General features: G+C 35.0%; 3 protein-coding genes across 3 annotated transcripts; 2 read left to right on the forward strand and 1 right to left on the reverse strand.

The window, feature by feature from the left end:
• Nucleotides 1–523: 523 nt before the first annotated feature.
• Nucleotides 524–10728, forward strand: LOC145560246 (putative pinoresinol-lariciresinol reductase 3). Its single transcript, XM_081621502.1, has 5 exons — nt 524–703; nt 813–947; nt 2407–2644; nt 2790–2993; nt 10406–10728. Exons 1-5 carry the CDS (start codon nt 524–526, stop codon nt 10570–10572), a joined length of 924 nt encoding a protein of 307 aa, XP_081477628.1. The 3' UTR covers nt 10573–10728.
• A 1759-nt stretch (nt 10729–12487) lies between these two features.
• Nucleotides 12488–15035, forward strand: LOC145558851 (phenylcoumaran benzylic ether reductase POP1-like). The gene is made up of 5 exons (XM_081620197.1): nt 12488–12770; nt 12892–13026; nt 13700–13937; nt 14128–14331; nt 14598–15035. The coding sequence occupies exons 1-5, from the start codon at nt 12588–12590 to the stop codon at nt 14762–14764; spliced, it is 927 nt and encodes a 308-aa protein (XP_081476323.1). The 5' UTR covers nt 12488–12587; the 3' UTR covers nt 14765–15035.
• Nucleotides 15036–16765: 1730 nt separating this feature from the next.
• LOC145558852 (protein RER1B-like) lies at nt 16766–21822 on the reverse strand. The gene is made up of 4 exons (XM_081620198.1): nt 21558–21822; nt 20976–21361; nt 17372–17552; nt 16766–17267 (listed from the first exon to the last, which is right to left on the reverse strand). The coding sequence occupies exons 2-4, from the start codon at nt 21317–21319 to the stop codon at nt 17214–17216; spliced, it is 579 nt and encodes a 192-aa protein (XP_081476324.1). The 5' UTR covers nt 21320–21361; nt 21558–21822; the 3' UTR covers nt 16766–17213.
• Between the last annotated feature and the right edge of the window lie 3058 nt (nt 21823–24880).

The raw sequence follows: 24880 nt of genomic DNA on the forward strand, positions 1-24880 counted from the left end.
AGATATGAGCTTGTTTTGACTTATTAGAACTTATCGTAGATATGAGCTCTAATTTAGAACATGTGCTCGATAAAATATACGAGCAGAACAACAAGTACTCCATAACATATTTACAATGAGCATCATACATGTGGTAAAGATTTTTAAAGATTACTTCATTAGTTCATTGTACATTTCCCCTATGCCTTCCCCTATGTGCTATGTCCCATACATTACCATTTTACTATAATAAAATTAAAAGTATAAACTAAGGTCCGATGAGAGTGTGAGGGATAGTTCAAGTGGTTAGAGACCCCCTCCCGATTCCCAGTGATACTGGGATCGAAACTCATCACCCGCCCTTCAAAACCTATCAATTTTTACGGGTTTGGAAAGAGATTTGATGTTAAAGCCCGGCCTGAATGTTGATCAACTCTACAGAAGCCTCAACCTCAAACGCCCATAATTAAAAAAAAAAAAAAAAAACATCGAAAAACTTTTAAAAGGGCAAAATTAGTGTGATGATATTTCCGGTAACCGGAAAATGGAGAATAGCCGAATATTAATAATTGGAGCAACCGGGAAATTGGGTTATCAAATCGCAAAAGCTAGTATTGATGCATCCCACCCTACATTTGCTCTTATCAGAGAAACAGCATTTTCCGACCCTCTAAAATCTCAGAAACTCCAAATTCTTTCAGATGCTGGTGCCCTTCTTATTAAGGTCTTTTTTCTTCCCTCTTCTTATTTTTTTCTGGGTATTTCTGGGTAATTCAGTAATTTTGTGGGTATTTCTGTATTTAATTATTTATTTTTGCTAATATTTGTTGAAGGGTTCTTTGGAAGATGAGGAGAGTTTACTTGAAGCAGTGAAAAAAGTGGATGTTGTAATTTGTGCTATCCCATCTAAGCAAGTTCTTGCTCAGAAGAGTTTGATTCGTGCTATTAAACTTGCTGGTTGTATAAAGGTCAATTCTTTTTCATTAATTATTTATAGTTTGAATTTTGATACTTAGATAATGTGATACAGTAGATTATTGTTTTCGTGCTGTTTTGTTTAATTGTTAATTAGGTTTGCTGGGATCATGGAAACATGCAAAACTACATTTATTGAGAAAAAGATGATTTAGATGTGGAGAAAAAGTATATTTAATTGCAGTTGAGAACACGTACAATTAGTAGAGTTAATTTTCTAATGCTTAATCACAATTATTTTAATCATTGTTTTGGATTTGTTTAATTAGTGTGATTGCTTTGTTTGTGACTGTGGTGAGCATTTTATAATAGTGGTGGCATAGTGGTTGTACTAGGATGTACTCAGCAGTAACAAAGGTTGTTGCTCTTTTTACTTGTATTTCCTCATCCGAACTTTAGATGAGCTTTCGAACTTACCTGAACTTATATGAAATTATAGTGAACTTGCGTTTAATAAATCTTATTGACCTTTATCTAAATATTATTTGTCAAGATTTCTTAAAGGTGAATAGAACAGTCATGGACTCATGGCTATATGTTTAATTCACACTTGCTCACAATTTCCATATTGCTCTCCAAATCTTGTGCTTAGAGTAGATCTGAGTTGATTAGTACGTAATTCCTAATATGATTGGATCCCTTGTTTATTTTCCAGGGAAGAATTGTGTGTGATTAGAATTCAATGAAGATTTATTTAGGATAGATAAGGTGTAAGGTAAATGACTTAGTTAGAGCTGTACACTTCATGGATCCCCTCGCTCAGCCTAAAGGTCAGACCTGAGGGCAAGGGCAATGCAAGGGAACCCTACCCTTAAGGCCTTAATGTATCGCTAGAAGGATCTGGTCCAATGACTTCTAGTTATGAGAAGCTTACCACTACATCAAGTTTGGCTTGGTAGAGCTTAATGAGGGTTCATGTCAGTTTAGTCACGAACTCTATTTGAGAATTAAAAGGTTTTAAGGTCTTTTTGATATAATTCCCAGTTTATCAATATGAAAAACTCTTTGCATGCCAATCATTATGTAAGGACCTACCATATTACCATGACTTGAGGTCCTACTCATTGTCATGGAAATGGAAAGTTGGAAACCGCTGCTAGAACACAGAATATAGTCTTGTTGCATTTCCATCCGATACATAAATCAACTATATCCCATTCAACACGAGTTTCTTAGTGCTAAATCAGTGGAAAACAAAAGGAAAAAACCCCTTGCTGTTCGAGTCATCCTAAATGAAATAGAAATTAGGATAACATTTGTTTTTAGCTATCGTTCTGAAGTCTGAACAACGCAACTATCATATGATCATGGGACTATACAGTGATTGGAGTCATGATGTGACAAAAAAAATAAGAGTGTACTTGGATCAAGAGTGCTAATTTTTTATACTTTTATGCCAGATCATGCTTCTATATGCAATGTTGTATCCTTAACAGTCCTATAATTTCACAGAGATTCATTCCTTCGGAATTTGGATCAGATCCAGACAAGGTGCAAATATCTGGTATGGACCATAATTTTTATTCAAGAAAAGCTGAAATAAGGCGGCTTGTGGAAGCTGAAGAGATTCCATACACATACATCTGTTGCAACTTCTTCATGAGCTATTTACTCCCGTCTTTGGTTCAACCTGGGATTAAAGCTCCTCCAAGGGACAAAATTACAATCTTTGGAGATGGAAATGTCAAAGGTCTGTCAAATTGCAGTTCAGCTCCTTTGTCTTATCCTGTATAGGCTGCATAAGAGATTTTCTAGATTGATATTATATTGTATTGTATTGTTATTAGGAATTTCGAGAATGCAAGAAGTAATTGTTTTCTTACTCTCATGTATAGGTGTGTTCGTGAAAGAAATTGATGTTGCTGCCTTTACAATTAGTGCAGTGGATGATCCACGTACCTTGAATAAGGCGATGTATTTGAGACCAGAAGGTAACGTTTACTCCATGAACGAACTGGTCGGTGTTTGGGAAAGTAAGATTGGGAAAGAATTAGAGAAAGTATATGTTTCAGAAGAAGAGCTCCTCACCAAAATCAAAGGTATTGTAGTGCTTCGGATTCTTGACTTTTTGTTAATTCACTTATGAAGTGTTGTTCTGCTGGTCTTGTTCATGGTTATACTGAGAAACAAAACTGAAATAAGTCACTCTCACGTCCCTAAATAATGTGACACATTTGATTAATATAGACAATCTAAGAGTTTAAGTAAAAAAATCCACTGCTATCCTTCACCATTTTTGAATTTTTACATCACTACCATGACTAGAGCTGTCAATTTGGGTAAACGGGTCGGGCTTGGATCGGGTAAGGGTGGGTCAGGTCAACTCGGGTTGGGTCAATTTAGATTAATTCCATAACCTATGCCAGTCGGGTTTGAGTTGGGTCATGCTTGAGTCGGTTCACATCGGGTCGTACTTCTAATCGGGTTTGGGTCGGGTTAATAACAGGTTGGGTTACATTCGGGTCGGGTGAACAATAATTCGGGTTTTTACGGGTTAGGGTAATTCTCGGGTTCGAGTCGGGTTTGGTTCAAGTCAATAATTTGCGGGTTAAAATCAGGTCGGGTCATTCTCGGGTTTGAGTCGGGTTCGGTTCAAGTCAATAATTTGCGGATTATAATAAGGTCGGGTCATTTTCAAGTCGGGTCATTCTCGGGTTCAAGTCGGGTTCGGTTCAAGTCAATAATTTAGGGGTTATAATCAGGTTGGGTCATTTCCAAGTCGGGTCATTCTCGGATTTAAGTTGGATTATGTTCAAGTAAATAATTTGCAGGTTACAATCAGGTCGGGTTATTTCCAAGTTAGGTCATATTCGGGTTCAAGGTTTAACTAACAATATATTAATAATTATCATTTTTATCAAGCTAATTATTTCCTTTGACTGTAATATATTTGGCAATATACTAGGGAGCTATATTCAATAATTTAGGAAGATAATTATCTCCTTTGACCATACAACAAATATATACAATATTTAACTCGTAAATTTGAGGATGATGCTGCTTTCTTTTGTTGGCCTGCCGGACTTGATCTTCCAGGACAAAATGCTTTGATCAACAAAAATAAGGTGGTCTAAATTGCATTTAAGGTTGGGTAAATAATAGATATGGTAAAATACTAAAATTCGGGTCGGGTCAATAACAAGTCGGGTTGAATTTGGGTCACATCAATAACAAATCGAGTTAATTTCGAGTCGGGTTTGTAACAGGTTGGGTTAAATTCGGGTCGAGTTAGGAACGGGTCGGGTTGAATTCAGATCAGGTTAGTAACAAGTCGAGTTAAATTCGGGTTTTGACGGGTTAAAACGGGTTTGGGTCAATTTCGGTTCACGTCAGGTTCGGTGCAAGTTAATTAAATTGGTCATTGTAAACCGGTAAATCGGTGCAAGTTGTAAACCGGTAAATTGGCAGTTTTAAAGCAAATTGAATGGTTCCACACACCCAATTGGATTGGAAGGTATTAGGGACCATGGTAAACATTTCGGCAATTTTTAAAATCGGGCGAAAAAAAGCCAAAAAATTCCAAAATTGAAAGCTAATTTCCACATTTTTTGAGAAATTCTAGAGGTTTTTGGGCCCGGTGTCGAAAAATCTTGAAATTCTATGGGATACATCTCAGGGTCATATAATGCCGTGTGGAATCATATATGAATATTATTTGTTGTCATAAATGTTCGTGGTAGGCTTGAATTAATGAAATCGGTGCAAGTTGTAAACCGGTAAATTGGTCGTTTAAAGGCAAATTGGATGGTTCCACCCACCCAATTGAACTCCCGGAGTGTATTAGGGACCATGGTAAATATTTCGGCAATTTTTATTTTCGGGCAAAAAAAAAATGAAAAAATTTCAAAATTGAAGGCTAATATCCACGTTTTTTGAGAAATTTTAGAGGTTTCGGGGCCCAGTGTAGAAAAGTATTTATATTTTAGGGGATACATCTCGGGATCATATAATGCCGTTTGGAACCATATATGATCATTATATGTTGTCATAAATGTTCGTAGTAGGCTTGAGTTAATGAAATCCGTGCAAGTTGTAAACCGGTAATTAAATTGGCCGTTTAAAGGCAAATTGGATGGTTCCAACAACACAATTGGACTCCCGGAGGGTATTAGGGACCATGGTAAAAATTTCGGCATTTTTTATTTTCGGGTGAAAAATTGTAAAAAAATTCCAAAATTGAAGCTTAAAATCCACGCTTTTTAAGAAATTTTGGAGGTTTCGGGGCTCGGTGTTGAAAAGTCATGAAATTTTAGGGGATACATCTTGGGGTCATATAATTTTGTTTGGAACCATATATGATCATTATTTGTTGTCATAAATGTTCGTGGTAGGCTTGAGTTCATGAAATCGGTGCAAGTTGTAAACCGGTAAATTGGTCGTTTAAAGGCAAATTGGATGGTTCCACCCATCCAATGGGACTCCCGGACGGTATTAAGGACTATGGTAAACATTTCGTCAATTTTTATTTTCGGGCGAAATAAAGTAAAAAAATTCAAAAATTGAAAGCTAATATCCACGCTTTTTGAGAAATTTTGAAGTTTTCGGGGCCCGGTTTCTAAAATTCTCGAAATTCTAGGGAATACATCTCGGGGTCATATAATGTCGTTTGTAACCATATGTGATCATTATTTGTTGTCATGAATGTTTGTTGTAGGCTTGAGTTAATAAAATCGGTGCAAGTTGTAAACCGGTGAATTGGTCGTTTAAAGGCAAATTGGATGGTTCTACCCACCCAATTGGACCCCCAGAGGGTATTACAGACCATGGTAAACATTTCGGCTATTTTTATTTACGGGCGAAAAAAGTCAAAAAAAATTCCAAAAATTGAAGGCTAATATCCACGTTTTTTGAGAAATTTTGGAGGTTTCGGGACCCGATGTCGAAAAGACTTGAGATTTTAGGGAATATATCTCGGGGTCATATAATGTCGTTTGGAACAGTGTTACCCGAAACGCGGGACGATAGCACGTTCCCCGTACCGGAACGTTCGTACCCAACGCGTTCCAGTTCGCGATCTAATTCGTCGACGACGGAGAACCCAGTTGTAGTACGATCTAAGTTGTAGTCTAAGAGTGACAATTGGGTTGTCATTTGTTTATAATTTCGTGTATAATTGAAAGTTTAAAAGACTTTCAATGTTTCATCAATGGGGAAGGAGATGAAGAATTGTGGAATGGAAGAGTGATAAGGCTAATAACTGATAAGAAAACAAGTCTAATAAAGATTGTGGACCCCTATGTCCTAATGTCCCCTTCTTTTCCTATTTTTTTTTTCCTTTTTTAATTGTCTACACAAGTATAGCCATGGGAATTGAGCAATACATTAAATGCAATTTCCAGCTTTATCTTTCTTTTCTTTTTTTTTTTTTTTTAATGTATATATAATTAATTTATGGTAAATAGTGGAGTATCAACTATAAAATTATAAATTACAAAGCACTGATAAAACAGATGACCATACGTTCCGAGAACTCTAAAGGCTACGTTCCACGTTCCCGCACCCGTACCAAGTTTCGGAACGTCCCGCGTTCCATGTAACGTTGGTTTGGAACCATTTATGATCATTATTTGTTGTCATAAATGTTCGTGGTAGGATTAAGTTAATGAAATCGGTTCAACTTGTAAACCGGTAAATTGGTAGTTTAAAGTCAAATTGGATGGTTCCATCTACCCAATTGGACCTCCGGAGGGTATTAGGGACCATGGTAAACATTTCGGCTATATTTATTTACAGGCTTAAAAAGTCAAAAAAATTCCAAAAATTGAAGGTTAATATCCACGTTTTGAGAAATTTTGGAGGTTTCGGAACATGGTGTCGAAAAGACTTGTGATTTTAAAGAATATATCTCGGGGTCGTATAATGTCTTTTGGAACCATTTATGATCATTATTTGTTGTCATAAATGTTCGTGGTAGGATTGAGTTAATGAAATTGGTGCAACTTGTAAACCGGTAAATTGGTCGTTTAAAGGCAAATTGGATGGTTCTGCCCATCCAATTGGAATCCCAGAGGGTATTAGGGACCATGGTAAACATTTCGGCTATTTTTATTTACGGGCGAAAAAAATAAAAAAAAATTCCAAAAATTGAAGGTTAATATCCACGTGTTTTGAGAAATTTTTTATGTTTCGGGACCTGGTGTCGAAAAGATTTGAGATTTTAGGGTGTACATCTCAGGGTCATATAATACTTTTTTAAACCATAAATGATCATTATATGTTGTCATAAATGTTCGTGGGAGGCTTGAGTTAATGAAATTGATGCAAGTTGTAAACCGGTAAATTGATCGTTTAAAGGAAAATTGGATGGTTCCACCCACCCAATTGGACTTCCTGAGGGTATTTAGGACCATGGTAAACATTTCGGCATTTTTTATATCCGGGCGAAAAAAAGTAAAAAAATTCCAAAATTGAAGGCTAATATCCACGCTTTTTGAAATTTTTTGGAGGTTTCGAGGCCCGGTATCGAAAATTCATAAGATTATAGAGGATACATCTCGGGGTCATATAATGCCGTTTGGAACCATATATGATCATTATATGTTGTCATAAATGTTCGTAATAGGCTTGAGTTAATGAAATCGGTGAAAGTTGTAAACCATTAAATTGGTCTTTAAAAGGCAAATTGGACTCACGGAGGGTATTAGGGACCATGGAAAACATCTTGGCGATTTTTATTTCCGAGAAAAAAAAGCCAAAAAATTCCAAAATTAAAGACTAATATCCACGCATTTTGCGAAATTTTGAAGGTTTCGGGACTCGGTGTCGAAAAGTCTTGAAATTCCAAAGAATACATTTTGGTGTCATATAATGCCGTTTGGAACCGTATGTGATTATTATATGTTGTCATAAATGTTCGTGGTAGACTTGAATTAATGAAATCGGTGCAAGTTGTAAATTGGTCGTTTAAAGGCAAATTGGATGGTTCCACCCACCCAATTGGACTCCTAGAGGGTATTAGGGACCATGGTATACATTTTGGCAATTTTTATTTTCGGGCGAAAAAAGTCAAAAAATTCCAAAATTTAAGGCTAATATCCACGTATTTTAAGAAATTTGGGAGGTTTCGGGGCCCGTTGTCGAAAAGACTTTAGATTTTAGGGGATACATCCCGGAGTCATATAATGTTGTATGGAACCATATATGATCATTATATGTTGTCATAAGTGTTTGTGTTAGGCTTGAATTAATGAAATCGGTTCAAATTGTGAATCGTTAAATTGACTGTTTCAAGACAAATTGGATGGTTCCACCCTACCAATTGGACTTGCAGAAGGTATTAGGGACCATGGTAAACATTTTGTCAATTTTTATTTCCGTACAAAAAAAATGTCAAAAAATTCCAAAATTGAAGGCTAATATCCACACTTTTTGAGAAATTTTGGAGGTTCGGGTGCCCGGTTACGAAAAGTTTTTAAATTTTAGGGGATATATCTCGGGGTCATATAATGTCGTTTGGAACTATATATAATCATTATTTGTTGTTATAAATGTTCGTGCTTGATTTAATAAAATTGGTGCAAGCTATAAACTGGTAAATTGGTCGTTTAAAGGCAAATTGGGATTAATTCGGGTTAATTCGGATGAATTTCATAACCTATGCGGGTCGGGTTTGGGTTGGGTCATGCTTCTTATCGGGTTTGGGTCGAGTTTAGGTCGGGTTAATAATTGGTCGGGTTACTTTCGGGTCAGGTGAGTAATAGGTCGGGTTTAATTTGGGTTTTCACGGGTTAAAACGGGTTAGGGTAATTCTCGGGTTCGGTTCAAGTCAATAATTTGCGGGTTAGAATCGGGTCATTCTCGGGTTTGAGTCGGGTTCGGTTCAAGTCAATAATTTGCGGGTTATAATCAGGTCGGGTCATTTTCAAGTCGGGACATTCTCGGGTTCAAGTTGGGTTCGGTTCAAGTCAATAATTTGCGAGTTATAATTAGGTTGGGTCATTTCCAAGTTGGGTCATTCTCGGAGTTTAGTCGAGTTATGTTCAAGTCATTAATTTGCAGGTTACAATCAGGTCGGGTCATTTCCAAGTCAGGTCATATTCGAGTTCAACTAATTATAAATAGATAATTATCATTTTTATCAAGCTAATTATTTCCTTTGACTATAATATATATGGCAATATATTAGGGAACTATAGTTTATAATTTAGGAAGATAATTATCTCCTTTGACCATACGACAAATATATACTATATTTAACTCTTAAATTTGAGGATGATGCTCCTTTCTTTTGCTGGCCTGGACCGACTTGGTCTCCTTAGACAAAATGCTTTGATCAACAATAATAATGTGGTCTAAATTGCATTTAAGGTGATTTGAAATCTCGTCAAGAACAATTTGGGTTGAATTTAGGTCGGGTCAATAACAAGTCGTGTTGATTTCGAGTCGGGTTAATAACAGATCGGGTTGAATTTTTGGGTCGGGTTAGTAATAAGTCTGGTAAATTTTGGGTCGGTTCAAAAACAAGTCGGGTTAAATTTGGGTCAGGTCAATAACAAGTCGGGTTGATTTCGGTTTGGGTTTGTAACAGGTTGGGTTAAATTCGGGTCGGGTTAGGAAAGGGTCGGGTTGAATTCAGGTCAGGTTAATAATAAGTTAGGTTAAAACGAGTTTGGGTCAATTTCGATTCAAGTCGGGTTTAGTTCGGGTTAATAATTTACGGGTTACATTCGGGTCGGGTCGGGTCGGGTCATCTCCAGGTCAGTTCGGGTTCGAGTCTCACATACTTGGGTCAACTTGGGTTTAGGGTTGGTTTCAGGTCGGGTTTGGGTCACCATTTTTTGGGTTCATATGGGTCGGTTAATAATCGAGTTTGAGTTGGTATTTCGGGTCAGGTCAACTTTTGACAGCTCTAACCATGACTATCCTTCACTAGGTGTTATTCATGCTTATACAAGAGAAGCGGACAAGCCATATATATATAAGTTTTTCCCAATGACCCTATAAAACAGGCTGCTTTAGATCTGATATCATTTTCTAGCATTGTAAGTAAATACCACGACAAAACTGTCCAACTACAATAAATTTTTATTATAGCTCCCCTTACCGGCCTACTATTTTGAAGAAGGTATAATTTTTTGGGACAGGAGGAGTATAGTGTATGGGGTTTGTAGTGTTGTGATTTAACCAAGAAGCTCAATTTCTCAATTCTTGAAACTATGGCACTAGCTAGTAACTGTTCAAAATTTGTAGTAACTTTCTTCTTTGTAAACTATATCTTTATCATTTCCCGAAGGTTCAATTGTTCAAGGTCTTGGGGCCCTTGAGTGACCAACATGGTCTAATTAGGGTGATGGGGTTGAAAGTCAGGGCATTCACCAAGATTAAAAAAAAGTACTTAAAGCTCTTCAATAATATGGTATTGTTATATTCTTCAGTAGAAGGGGGATGCATGCTGTATGGTTTAAACCATAGGCTTTATAGATTTCTCTAAGACTATTCCTCTGTGTTGCAGAAACCCAATATCCAAACAACATGGAGCTTATCTTCATATACTCTGCTTTTGTGAAGGGGGATCAGACCTACTTTGATGTCGAGGCATCTGGTGGCGTGGAAGGAACTAAGTTATACCCTCACCTTAAGTACACTACAATAAGCCAGTATTTAGACACCCTTCTGTGAAACTTAGTGTTTATCAATCAAACTGGTTATTTGTAGGTTGAGCATGTGTGGTTACCGTATAATGTAGGTAGAATATAGAGGTCCAGTGACGAATTGAGTTACTGGAACAGAACATTGAAACTCATGCCTTGCCTAAACACTTATATTTATCGTCAAGGCTCCCTTATACTCTCTTTTTTTTTCCTTACATACAGGAGTATATTCTAGAATGTGGATTAGTGACCGCACAGTTTAATTAAAATTTACACGAGACAAATTGAATTTAGAGTTATACTAAAAGGAACTTGAGACTAATTGAACTTGGGTGTGACCGTGCGGATGTACCTTGAATTACTAGTAGGTTCACACCTTTGTGGGTAAATAGACAACCTTTTTTTTTTTGAAATATTTTGGAGGAAAACAGATTAATTCTTGTGAAACTAATCTGGTTCTAGTTTTAATATAATACTATAATAAAAATAAAAATAAAAAAAATGATTGGAAGCCAGGTTTTAATTTGTAACAATAGGTCCCATTGATAATTAAAATGCAGTATTTCATTTTATAATATGATGTTGATCACTTTGCTGCATATAGTATAAAGTATTGTTCTTATGGTTGCACGCTGAATGGGTGACTCAATTATTTATAGTCATGAACCCATGTTAGAGCACACTAGCACAGCATTACAGAACAAAGTGATGACTAAACTACTCTCTTTTAGTCTAATTATCATATTTTGCGTGTACTTAAAGATGAGTAAATCTTACTGAAGCTTCGACCAACCACCAGTACTTTATTTTAGCCACACAAAATAAATCAAAAGTAGTCTAAGGAACTATATGAAGGTCACCAACATTAGTCTTGATGATGATGACCAACTAACTACTTCTAGACCAAGACGTTTTTCTCTTTTGGTAACGATGTGCAGCATTATGTATAGTTCAATTCCATATCGTAGATGATTTTCTTAGCTTGTCGTTAAATACTTCCTCCTTTTGGAATTAGTAGTCTTGTTGATAGTGTGATTGAACCTGTACGATGATAGTTAAATCCGCGTGAAGGACAAATGCAGTATATAATAGGAAGTAGATGCTTCATATAACAATTTACCATAGTTGGATCTTTGGGTTGTATTCATTATCTCTTAACCACATTATTCGATTAGTTACATTTTAGAAATCACAAACTTTTAAAAAAATCGGGTGTACAATAATTATTGTACATCCATTATAAAGATCTCTTAAAATGATAAGAAGTTACCCCTGAAATGAATAAAAGTTATCCCAATATATATATATAAAAGTAACCCAATACAAATAAAAATAATATACGCTTTATTGGTAAAAAAATCGCATTTTAAATGACTAAAATTCAATTATTAGTGATTGAAAGTAATACTATTACCCTTATAAAACTTTTCTTGTCCTACTTATAAAAAAAATCATATTATGTTCAAAATTACCCAAAAAAGGGCAAAAAGTTACCCTAAATTGGCTTAAAGTTACCCTTATACTGCTCGATGTACACTAATATTAGTGTAAACCGGATGTATACAAAAGTATTTGTTTAGAAATCCTGATTATATTATTTTGTTATTCAGATTTAGCCCAATTAGGTATTAAACGAACTAAAAGTCATGATTTTCCTAAAATAAATTATAAAGTGTAAACTAAATTATGTTATTCGGATTTAGCCCACATTATACAATGTTGGATTATTTTTCCTAAAATAAATGGTAAACTAAAAGTCAACGACATCTCAGAAAAATGAATACAGAGTTTTTTTCACCCTTAAACAAAGATAACGTTAACATAGACATGTTAATGATCAAAGAAATGAAAGTGGACGTTATTCATAACAATGTACTTCAATTTAAACACAAGGTCATAACCGTAATTACATCTTCTTTAAAGACTTTAAATAGCATGACTTGAAGTTCTCCTAGAAAGTACGATCATCATTCTCTAGCTCCTTTCTAGTAAAACTCTAGTTCACAAAATTTTCATAAAAAAAAAGAAACACATTATTTGACAATGGCCGAGAAGAGCAAGATTTTGGTGATCGGAGGCACAGGATACATCGGAAAATTCGTTGTCGAAGCGAGCGCTAAGGAAGGCCACCCAACATTTGCTCTTGTTCGTAATGAGACGCTCTCTAACCCTGCTAAGGCTTCCATTATTGACAACTTTAAGAGTTTAGGTGTCAATTTGGTCTTGGTACGTACAAAATGTTCTAAGCTAGCTTTTACTAATGTTTTTTTTGTTGTTTTGATTTTTATCAAGGAAATATGATAGATGATGTTAATTTGGTTGTTTACTTGTATGTTATTGTATGTAGGGAGATGTTTGTGATCACGAAAGTTTGGTGAAAGCAATTAAGCAAGTAGATGTGGTAATCTCGACTGTTGGGTACCTTTTGTTGGCGGATCAAGTGAAAATTATTGATGCAATTAAGGAAGCTGGTAATATTAAGGTATTGATCCTTCACTCACTTTATTATGAAGAATTGTATGTTGTTTCAGGAGCAAAATTTGATCTAATTTGCGGTATTATTATAGAAATTGTGACGACTTTTTTTCTTCGAACATTTAAAATGATGTGTGAATATTATTTTTCGTACGAAGGTCAAAGGGAATGCCAAGCCTTCTTGATCTAAATCATACTAATAGTAGCCTAGTTGTTATATATAAACTGCTGTTGAAGTGTTTTAAGAAGTTGATCAACTAAAATTATTGCAAACCTAAATGTGTCTTAAATGAAAGTTGTTGATGTAATGGACAAATGGAGCCTAATACAATATACAGACTGTTGATGTTGAGACATTCCACTGAATTTTCGGTGCCTTTTGTTTTCGGTCCATATTTTTTTCCTCTTTTTCAAATGGTCCCAAGGGTGAGTGTTTGTCTATGAGAATATGAGAATTAGTGGTACTCCAATCTTTTCTGTTGCTTTGATCTGATCCAATTTTTACTCCATCCTATGAAATCACACTATTAAATAAAAGATCAGTAAAAAAAATTTTACTTCGTATTAATTATACAAACATAAACTCCAAATGATATTGAAGATTATGAGAATCAAAAGTTTCTTTGATCTTAATCCTTACTAAGTATGCAAATCTTATCTTTGGGGTGTATACTGTATAGAGGTTCTTCCCCTCGGAGTTTGGTGTGGATGTGGATCGTACGAGTGCTGTGGAGCCTGCAAAATCGACATTTGCAATTAAATCCCAAATCCGGCGATCAGTGGAGGCTGCTGGAATTCCCTACACTTATGTGTCATCCAACAACTTTGCTGGCTACTTTCTCCCTAGTTTCTCTCAGCCTGGAGCCACTGCTCCGCCAAGAGATAAAGTTGTCATCTTGGGTGATGGAAATGCTAAAGGTAATCTGATACACAGTTTTATAATGTTGTCATTAGTAAATAGTTGAGTGATCTTGCAATAATGTTATTTAAAGAATGAACTTGATTTAGTCACATGTTTTAATGTTTACAGTTTTCATAATGCTTTTAGCCTTTTTACTATGTATCTAACGTTGATGATGATATTCTTTGTCCAAATGGTATATTACAGCGGTTTACAACAAGGAAGACGACATTGGAACCTACACCATTCGAGCAGTGGATGATCCAAGGACCCTAAACAAGATTCTGTACATCAAACCTGCTGGTAACATATTGTCTTTCAATGAGCTTGTTTCGTTGTGGGAGAAAAAGATTGGTAAAACTCTTGAGAAAGAGTACATTCCTGAAGAACAAGTCTTGAAGAATATCCAAGGTATGTCGCTTAAATATGCTTTGATAGAGTATATAAACCGATCATGGACTTCAATCATTAGTTTAAGCTTAGAAAGGTATTGCGTGTAAGGTGTAATGTACTATGTGACATTTCATACTCGCTAGTTAATCAGTGGCATGTTTGGTAGCACTATGTGACCATTGCACCCAATACCTTTTGTTTTAAACAACTCTTGATTAGGATATCAGTCTAATTGATATGTCTAATGTTGAGGTTGATATATTGGTGTAATCCTACTATTGCAGATTCTCCACCTCCAGTCAATGTCATTTTGGCTATTGGACATGCTGTATTTGTGAGGGGTGATCAGACTAACTTCGAGATCGAGCCATCGTTTGGAGTTGAAGCTTCTGAACTCTATCCTGATGTCAAATACACCTCTGTGGACGAATACCTCAACCAGTTTGTTTAGGATTTGAAACATCTTGGCAATCAATTTTCCAAGGTTTATATCTATTCAAGATGCAAGTGTTTCTCCTACCTAATTATAAACAGAAAACCATGAAGAAAAAAAAAATGAATTAAGGGATCAAATTTCTCAGCTTTCTTCCCTTTGTATTATGAACTATGATCACTTGTAATATATGATGTAGCTAAATAATATATCCACCTGGATGTAATCATGGAAGTGTGATGGAACTATATATTTTGTGCATTAGATAGTGTTGTTGAAATGTGCTACATAGTCCATACCATAAATTATTGTTTTAAAAGGGCTTAGCAAAACTGACTCAATTTGAAATACCTGACTTGCTAATCCGATTTTGATCAACTCAAATGACATTACCCAAATTTTATTCATCAAATTTATCTAGTACGGAGTATCAAAATACATACGTAGTAATAAAATATCATAAAAAGTATAATTGAAAAAAAAAAAAAAAAAAAAAAAAAAAGAAAAAAAATCAGCATGTGATGTGTCAGCATTACATTAAATAGTAGGTGGGTGACAAGTAGTGATAGACCACTACCAAGTATGGGCTCCCTTGGTCCATACCTAGGGGCAAAAATGAAATTTCATGTAAATTCTTAGACAGTAACTCATTTGTTACTAAGCGGTAAAAAAAAAAACTCTCTTTCCTCTTTTCCCCTCTCTCCTCTTTTTCCACCAAAATGCTCACTGGAAAACCTTTATTTTATTTTTTAAAAAATTCTCATCAAAAAGGTGTTGGTGATGGTGGTCGTAAAGTTTATAATTCGGCGAAATTTTCACCGGAAAACCAATTCAAAAACCTTTGAGTGAGAGGAGAGAGAAAATCACCACCACCATCATCTCTTCGTTTTCATCTTCATCGAGTACAGTGTACAATAACAGTATGAAACCATTAGATAACAACATACAAATAAAAATAACAGTATACAAATGAAAAATAACAGTATATACGTTAATATTAAGTGAGCACCGACAAACAATTAATGTCGTCGACTTCAACTTTCTCACATCCAAATTATTCCGAATTTCAACAGTACTAAGCAGAGAACTCGCCATTTTTCATGGTTGAAGTAGTAAATTTGCACTCCGGTGGAAAATTCATCGTCGATCTCGTGATTAAAGTAACAAATGTTTAAAGACCTTGAAAATCCTTCGCCGGCGTTCGACTATACTACCTTTCATCAATTAAAATCCACATAACCTTTTGTATTTTAATCAATCACACAATTTGCTACTCTGGTAGAACACCGCTCCTCGTGGATGAAGACTTGAAGAGTAATATAACTCCGGTTGATAAGTATACTCCGGCAGAGAAGAATACTCCATAGCCTCACCCTCACTCCTCGATTTTTGGGTTATGTTTGTTTTTTACCCACTTTTTCCTTTTTTATTCAATTTACATTAAAATTTTTATTTAGAAAATAATATTATACTGTGGTTTATCAATGGTTTTGGACACTAAATTGACTATGGTAAGTTGTACATTGCTAAACAATCTTAAAAGAAATAGCAAAGCTAATTAAGATTATGTAGCGGTAGGAGGTGTATTCAATACTTAGACATGGTAATAAGTTCATACTATAAACTACCTGCTTTATAATCATGCCAAATAATTTAAAAAAAAAAAAATCAAAAACAGATTTAGAATTATACAATTGCTAAATGCACTAAATCTACCAATGATCATAGTTTCAAGTTTTCCAGTTGAGCTATCAAAATCAGCTCTGAAATTCTACAATAAAGATTGATGCTGAAGTTTACAATAAATGGAGTGAATAGGTCACAAACTAGCTCCAATTGGAACTTTTCAAAATTTAATTGCCCTAGTCAATATTATTGACCCTTCTCCAAACTTGAAAGACTTATTAGCCTTTATATGAGCTTAATTGCCCTTATATGGCCTCTTTTTTTTCTTTTTTCTTTTTTCTTTTTTCTTTTTTCTTTTTTGACAAAATGTTTTAAGTAAAGAGGTCAAAAGACTAAGCACCAAAATTTTCAATTAAACCAAAAACTTTTGCCACCAACAATATATAGCAACATAGTATGCAATGCACTTCAAGTAGCACAGTTCATATATAGTGTATTCAAAATCTAGAATAGTAGATGTATTCGAGAAAAAAGAACAAGAAAATAAATGAATAAGGGATGTGCCTTGCTAATAATACTTGGAGCTTTAATACACCGATAAATCAATACGGTTAAGAAAACAAGGCCAGGTCCAATCTAAGCAACAACAAATCTCCTGGTGAGAGGAAAAGCTGCAGGGTAATAAAATGCAACCAGATACCGTATATACTTCTGAAAAACGCAGATAAAAAGATATATTTGGTCTGAATCTTCACAATATGCCCCTTCACTCTTGTCCTAAACTAATTTTTGAGGAAGGATTGATCTCTCACTTCTCCAATACCTGCGAATTCATGATTATTCAGTCAGCGCGAGAACCACTGGTTGATGCAGCAGGTTTCTTTCCTCCATATTTCTGTGTCAAATTATCAGAAAGTAATTAGAAGATTATATCATGAATAAAGAGTCAGACTGCCAAAAACAAATATACAGAAATTGCAACTATAGAGGAACACCCACCTGCTTTCCGATGCTGAAAGGAATATATCTGTACTTGATCATGTGTGCTATTTGACGCTTCATGGTGAGAACAAACAGCACAACCCAGTAACACAGCAATATTGGCCAGAATACAGGGACATCGAACACAGAAAAGAAAGTCAAAACAAATGCTATGCAGAATGACTTAGTAATGGAGTGCCTGCAGGGAAAGAGAGGAGATTGTTATAAAAAAAATATTATATATATATATATATATATTAAAAAAAAGACCTATCTATGTATATCTAAAAAGTACTAAGTTGACAGCTAAGTGCTTTCTTGAAGTTAAGAGTGTTAGACACTTAGCACACTCCATCAGTCATCACAATCCTCACAAACAAGATAACAATTCTTAAATATCATCAACTCATCAGTTATTCTCATCGGGAGCCAAGATCATCAATATAGTCCTATGCCAAGAAGTCAATCCTGTGATGCTCCAAGGCATCAGAATAATCAACTGTAAAACAAGAACCAGATATAGTAGGCAAGCCAACATGTCCACTACTTCAGTCCTAAATCAGCTCCTCATTTCATTGGTAATAACTACTATTATCTGATCAAATTCACATAGCAACTTCAACTAACCCAAGTTAAGACCAAGTAAAACCAAAAGGATCTACCAACAACTTACCGATCCTTGGAAAAGCTCACCGTGCACAATGTACAATTTACATGAAGAAGAGCTTAAACCACCAAAATAGTACATACGCAGGATATTAATACTATTATCTAAACTTCCTTCACTTTTGAGTAAACAAGTGACCAATATCATTTCTAGGCCTTCCATAGTCCATTAGTTTATATTAATACAGATTGATAAAATGTTTCTTCTTTTTCAAATTCTACTTAATGTAAAATGAAACACTCCCTCCATCACAAATAATAATTAAAAAAATAATTCTTCCCACCCCTTTTCGACAGTTAACAAATTTTAAGAATCAACCTCCACTTCCCAATAGTCATTGATCTGTTGTAAGCTACAACCTTCCTTAATTTTCAAAAACCAAGCAAAAAGTGGCATACTATTTCATTTCCATGATAACCTATGTAATAACTATATTCCCTAATCTCTCCTAAAGATGACCAAGTACACACCAGGTTATATTCATCACCCATATTTTGTAATCAAGAGTCAAGGCCATCCCCCATATGTAGACTGTATACCATGAACATAAACCTACAATGGTATAACTGTACAAGGTAGCTAAAACAATCAGTTGTAAAAAGGATCAATTACACAAGAAGCCAGCAACTTGTATCCAAACGATAGCTCCCTGCTTCATAGATAACAACTTATGCTAAGAACAGTGGACCCCCATGTATATTGAAAGGATTACAAAGATGGTAATGCTGATCTTTGGGAAAGCTCATCAAGAGCATTACAATGCAACAGATTTGAGAATGTACAGTACAGGAATGAGTACAAGTGTGTTAATAACAAGCACCACAAATCATTGAACTAGTAGAATATTTATACAATCCAAAGTCCTTCGCTAAATATATCCGTCTTGATAATGGTAGCAACCCAAATCCCACGGTAGTTCTCTAGAGTCCATATTCCACTATTCAAGAATCAAGAATTCATTTCATAGAATAGATCTGTTTCTCAGCTTCTAGCTGATTCGATACAACTTATCTGACCTATTTATTCAACCATATTCCCCATATGCCCTTCGTGGTTCCATATACACCAATAGAAGAAGAAAAAAAAAAATCTATCTTCTCACATGTCAATCCAGGCATCCACTAAAATGTCTATTCATCAAGAAAACTAAAGGCCCAAATCAAAAATTGGAACAAAGACATTTCATTGATTTAAATGGAAATTTTTTCACTATGTAGGTTTTGTGATACACTTCACTGAAATGTTATGAAAGCATAAATGCATAAACTCAACCGAAGCCAGCAAATTTTTCTTACAAGACATAGACTGCTCTTCTTCAGCAATTGATCAAATGAAAGGTCTGACAAGGCCAGGTGCAGAAATTTCTTACTTTGATCCTTTAAGCAGTGGGTGTAGTATAATCTGCTCTACAAGGCAAGGATTTCTGATGTAATTACCAAATGTCTACAAGAAACATAACAACATCTCTACCAAGGGTCCTTCAACATTCTCAAGTAACAGTAAGATATGAAAGAAACCATAGCCTCAACCCAGAATAGAGACAAAGGAACACCAATAATCGTAGCCATAGAAAACATCAATCTTAAAGATTAACCACATGAGATAGTGCAATAGCCAATAAGGAATGAAGTAATAAGCACAAAAAGGCTTGTCCATTGAAAATTTCCCGATGCCCTCAACAAAAATCTTAACTTCAGACATCCTTCCTGAGGTCAAAAGAGTGCCAACTGCCTTTCAAATTGCATGTAAGTATGTTACTAGGATTGGAGCGATTAATCTAGGCAACATATTCACCACCCTATCTAAAAAAAAAGTTTCAACATGACTGTTATCATAACAAGGATATCAATTTCAAAGCCTCAGAATGGCAGTAACTTGTTTACAAAATGCACCCCATCAACTATTACCATTAACAAATAAACACACAAATCCCAGCTATCTCCCAATGCCTCATCAAATATTGTCCAGACTTCAAAGCCCAAAGCTACTATAATGATCACGTATCTAGAACTTTCAATAATCAACAAAACTGTACAAACCAATAGCCAACAACTCCAAACTCAATTCTTTAAGAACGAAACCCCCATGACCTTGATCTCCAACCTATCAACTTCACTGACAAACATTATCAACAAGTACTGCAACTGGCATAGTCCGCAAAAACCATTGTTGCATTCCCAAACCCAAAGTCTACAATGCTAATAATGTCCTTACATCATCCAACAACTTAGCGTCTTACTACAAACATTCCTCAGCCAAGATTTAAGGAAAAACAAAACAAAATCCCTATTTTGATGAAATGTCTAGGTTGGCAGATGGCAATTGAGTTGCCTCAGAGTTTTAGGGGGTGGAAGTCCATGGCAGCAATGTGGCTAAACATGACAAGAATTGTTACAAAGCCTTTAAGAAGTGATTCTCAAATAACATTTCCACACAATGCCCCTCTTTCACCAACAACTACTGCCATTAAAAGATAAACACACAAATCCCAGCACTCTCCAAAATTCCTCATCAACTATGGTCCGAATCAAGACTTCCAAAAGCCTGAAGCTACTATAAAGATCACTCATCTAACAATTTTGAAGATCAAGAAAATTGTACAACAATCAATGACCAACAAGGCAACAACTCCAAACTCTATTCTCCAAGAAACAAAAATCTCATTACCATGATCTCCAACCTATCAACCTCACTGGCAAACTCATCAACAGTAATCCAATGGCAATAGTCCCATTAATTTTTTTAGTGCCGCGAAACACATTGTTACATTCTCAGACCTATAATCTACAATGCTAATCATTTCCCTAAGTCATTCAACAACGTTATATACATTCTTCTACCAAGCTTTAAGGAAAACCTAAATCAAATCCACCACAAAGTCAAACCAAAAACAAATCAAGATTAAAGCTGCAACTGTACAAATTAATCAAAATAATAATAATAATAAGAATTTACCAGAACTTAAACTCAGGGAGACGACGAATGAAGGGCTTGAATTCATCAGAACCTTTAGTGGGTAAAGTGGGGCCATCAGAAACCTCAAGCTCAGGATCAACCAAAGGGGATAAAAACCCAATTAGCAGATTCAAGAGGTAGATCCCAAGAGCATATGTAATTACATAAAACCCTTCAACAAAGTAAACCCTCAATCCATAAATCACAGCAAGAACTAGGGTTCCTACCCACCTTGGAACTGCATGTGGGGTCGTCTTATCTAAGTAATACTGGTAAATTCTCGAAAGTTCGTGAAGTTTCTTGCTTGCCGGAGATTCTGAAGATGACCCACCTATTCCCTCCATTAATACACCCTAGATTTATTAGGGTTTGCGGCAATACAAGATCTGCCCACCAAAAATTACACAAAATTAGGGAAATTTATGGGGAAATCAGCTAAATTAAAGAATTTTGCGATGTGGGTTTTTCTTTATTTATTATAATAAGGTCGAAATAGTGTGATCTGATTGTTTTCACGAGAAAAAGATGAATCTTTTCTTGTAAATTGGTAATAAATGGAGGAGAGAGAAAAGTTTGATTTACCTGTAAGAGTTGAAGCTTTGGAAATGGCGAGTGAAATACGAGTTAGACCGACAGTGGTAATGGTGAAAAATGCGATGCTTGAAAAGTCGCAGAGTAGAATTGAGAGATTTGGGGATTTTTATTTTTAATTTTTTTATCTTCTCTTTATCCCGATTTTTTCTCTCTCTTCAATGCTTCTTCTGCCTACCAATCTCTGGGTTTGCTCGTATTTATTTTCTGTACTAGTTAAATTTGTTATTCCGTTTTATTATTCCAAGTTATTGCAATATGCTAGCGTATGGAAAATCCCTAATTTGACGAAATTTCTAGGTCGGTAGATGGCAAATGAGTTGACTCGAGTTTAGATTGTTTGGAGCAATGCCGTTAAACTTGACAAGAATCATTAACTAGGTTAGGTCCCGTGCCATGCACGGTTATATATTGCCAAAAAAAATTATGTACGTATATACTTATTAGTGATCATATATTGTAATATCTCGTTTTTAGTCATTAACTTTTGTCTATCTCAATTGTATCCTTGTAACAAACATTATGTTTGCCACACAAAAACTTATAGTAGAAGATTGTATTTTTTAAAAATATTTACAAAGATTATATTTTGATATTCTATTTTTCATATTAATTAGTTAATTGAATGTGAATATAGAAAAAAAGTAAATATCGTTTCTATTTATATCGTAATTAAATTTTACAAATAATTTCCTTAAATAAATTTTCTATTAAATATTTTTTTTACAAAAATACTAAGGACACACCAGAAATAGACATGTGTCATTGCTGGTGTGTCTTTTAGTATATAGTTATTGATATTCGATTTTAATTTCATTTCTCATCGTTTTATTTAAGGTTAGAAGAAATTTATATCAAAATTACAATTTATATAACAATGGTAATGATTCGGGCCTTGTATAGAAAAAATCCCAACTGAAGTACTCATGCAAACTTCCACGAGAGATTAGTCCACTCGCCAAAGGCGGTGGGAACTCCTTGTAGTAGTACCAAAAGATATAACACTGGTTATACATTAACTTTTAACTTAGAGTATTGTAACTTTTAACTTGTTTTATTAAGGAAAAATAGGTGAGTCACTACTCTATCAACCAACTTCACCCCATTGATATCGTCATTTTCCAATCAAACACGCTCTAATGCATCCAAGCTGTCGATCTACTTGAAGATATTTTACTTAAAGACTCTTTTTATTAAATTTTAATTTCAACTTATTGCAATTTGTTACTCACTTTTATTAAATTTATATGTATAATTTAGTCTATTAGCTATTGATTTAAATTAAGTATACCTAGGAATATCCTTTTTCTCCATTTGATAATGTGTACTAAAATTGTTTCAATTATGTTGCACCTTCTTGTCAAAAAAAAATGTTGCACCTTGGTGCTTTTCGAGCCATGCTTTTTATTTTAAGAAAAAAAAATTGTGCCTTAGGAAGTTACACTTGGAACCTATTCTCTTCGGCTTAATTTCAGTTCAGTCCAATTCCTAATTTTCTTCGCTCATAAATAGTTCAGTTCAGTAAATCAAAACAGGACCTTGGTCACATCGTAAGATGAAAATTACCGGAAAAGAAAAGAGGGCTCAAGATAATTTGTGTCACCTTGAGATTTTTTGACATGTAGAGAATTGACTTATGCATTCTTAAAGAGTGTCTTCTCTACTTTAAAATGAGCATTTATCCTTTTATATAAACCCGAAGAAAAGTATTTTAAAAATTCATTGAAACACAAACTCTTACATCAACGAAGTCTCGTAGATACCTTTTTCTATATGATATCTCCTATTGGCTATTCCGAGATCCCATAACATTATCCCTCATATTCCTTCATCATCTATCCTTACATCTTGAAAGACACCGACCCACCATCTTCTTTGAAACGAAATTTAATGATCTAGTTCACAATAGCTCAAGAACAACACTAGTAGAAAAAACGCATTAGGCAGCGGTTCAAACCCGGTCTAAGGCACCGGTTTGAACCGCTGCCTATTTGAGGGGTGCCAAAAACCCCCCTATTTGGCACCGGTTCAAAACCGGTGCCATAGGGTAGAATAGGCACCGGTTAACCGGTGCCTAATACTGCTCTCCCGCTATTTTTTTTTTGGGTGGTGGATAGTTTAGGCACCGGTTCCTGCCTAACCGGTGCCTTTTGTATAATTTTTTTTTTTCGTTTTTTTTTTCAATCGTGCAATAATATTTAAAAAAAAAACCTGCAATAATAATACCCTGTAATTCCAGCAATTATATTAAATATAATAATTAATAATTTTATTATTATAATAACTAATAATAATATTATATACAAAAATAATATTAGATACAAGAATTCAATTATATATATATATAGATATAAATATTCCCAAACGCAATACAAAAAAAAAAAAAGTTGCTTACATATACAAATAATAGTAAGTACGTATATATATACTACGTGGCTCTTAATGTAGTTAGCAATACACAGGGGAATCTTATAAGGGATTGTTGGCATCGATTGTATCATCTCCATCACCAAGACTGACAAAGGGCTATTACATCCTTGTACTACATGGTGGGCATCAGTGTCCAGGGACTCCTGGCAGCTGTTATTTTTAAATAGATACATTGCTTCCTCTAGAACCTGCTGAGTAATGAAAAGAATATTAAACAGCATCCAACTTTAGAAATTTTGCGCGGAATTCAAGATTGCAGCACTTGAGATCATTAACAAAAATTACAAGCTAAAATATGGCAAAATATTCAGGGACATTGGATAATGAACAGAGTCTGAAACCAATATTATCTTGACAGCCTTAAATTGAAAATATTCTTGCTTTCTGAAACTAAACTTCACCACAAATCACCTAATCATAGGAATCTGAATACTTACACATATAATAGAAGAAAGCAGCACTTCGGAAACAAGAAAGAAACTGTACTACCTGAAACAGAGCAAGAGTTCCATGATAAAACATAGCATTTAGAGTTTTAGACATTGAAACCAACTAGACATGTGTCCTGAGAATCCATCTGACAAGCAAAAGTGCTGGACTTATGAACTTCCTCATGGGCAATTGACTAATTGATTTAGGATATACTGTTACCCAATATCTATGGTCTATTTGACATTGAAAGACCAAAGGAGGCTTCCATATAGCAATAGCCAAGTCCAAGACTCCAAAATAGTCACATAATTATAGCCTTTTGCATGGGTTTTCACCAGATGATTTCTTATCAGTTGTCACTCACCCTTGTAGCCCACAGCGGATTGAAAAACATTCATAGCCTAGCAAGCCCTACTTTAATATCATTAGTCCTACATGCATGCAATGTATCA

This window comes from Chenopodium album, chromosome 9, assembly GCF_948465745.1.
Source record: "Chenopodium album chromosome 9, dcCheAlbu1.1, whole genome shotgun sequence".
In the NCBI taxonomy this organism is placed as follows: Eukaryota; Viridiplantae; Streptophyta; class Magnoliopsida; order Caryophyllales; family Amaranthaceae; genus Chenopodium; species Chenopodium album.

Excerpts from the sequence above, each read along its gene's own strand:
- LOC145560246 (XM_081621502.1), top strand. The coding sequence starts at position 524 with ATGGAGAATAGCCGAATATTAATAATTGGAGCAACCGGGAAATTGGGT. Across the intron at positions 2,645-2,789 it reads TGGAGATGGAAATGTCAAAG|GTGTGTTCGTGAAAGAAATT; the intron begins GTCTGTCAAATT and ends TCTCATGTATAG. Across the intron at positions 2,994-10,405 it reads GCTCCTCACCAAAATCAAAG|AAACCCAATATCCAAACAAC; the intron begins GTATTGTAGTGC and ends TCTGTGTTGCAG.
- LOC145558851 (XM_081620197.1), top strand. The coding sequence starts at position 12,588 with ATGGCCGAGAAGAGCAAGATTTTGGTGATCGGAGGCACAGGATACATC. Across the intron at positions 13,027-13,699 it reads AGGAAGCTGGTAATATTAAG|AGGTTCTTCCCCTCGGAGTT; the intron begins GTATTGATCCTT and ends TATACTGTATAG. Across the intron at positions 13,938-14,127 it reads GGGTGATGGAAATGCTAAAG|CGGTTTACAACAAGGAAGAC; the intron begins GTAATCTGATAC and ends GGTATATTACAG.
- LOC145558852 (XM_081620198.1), bottom strand. The coding sequence starts at position 21,319 with ATGGAGGGAATAGGTGGGTCATCTTCAGAATCTCCGGCAAGCAAGAAA. Across the intron at positions 17,553-20,975 it reads CTCCCTGAGTTTAAGTTCTG|GCACTCCATTACTAAGTCAT; the intron begins GTAAATTCTTAT and ends CTTTCCCTGCAG. Across the intron at positions 17,268-17,371 it reads CTTTCAGCATCGGAAAGCAG|AAATATGGAGGAAAGAAACC; the intron begins GTGGGTGTTCCT and ends AATTTGACACAG.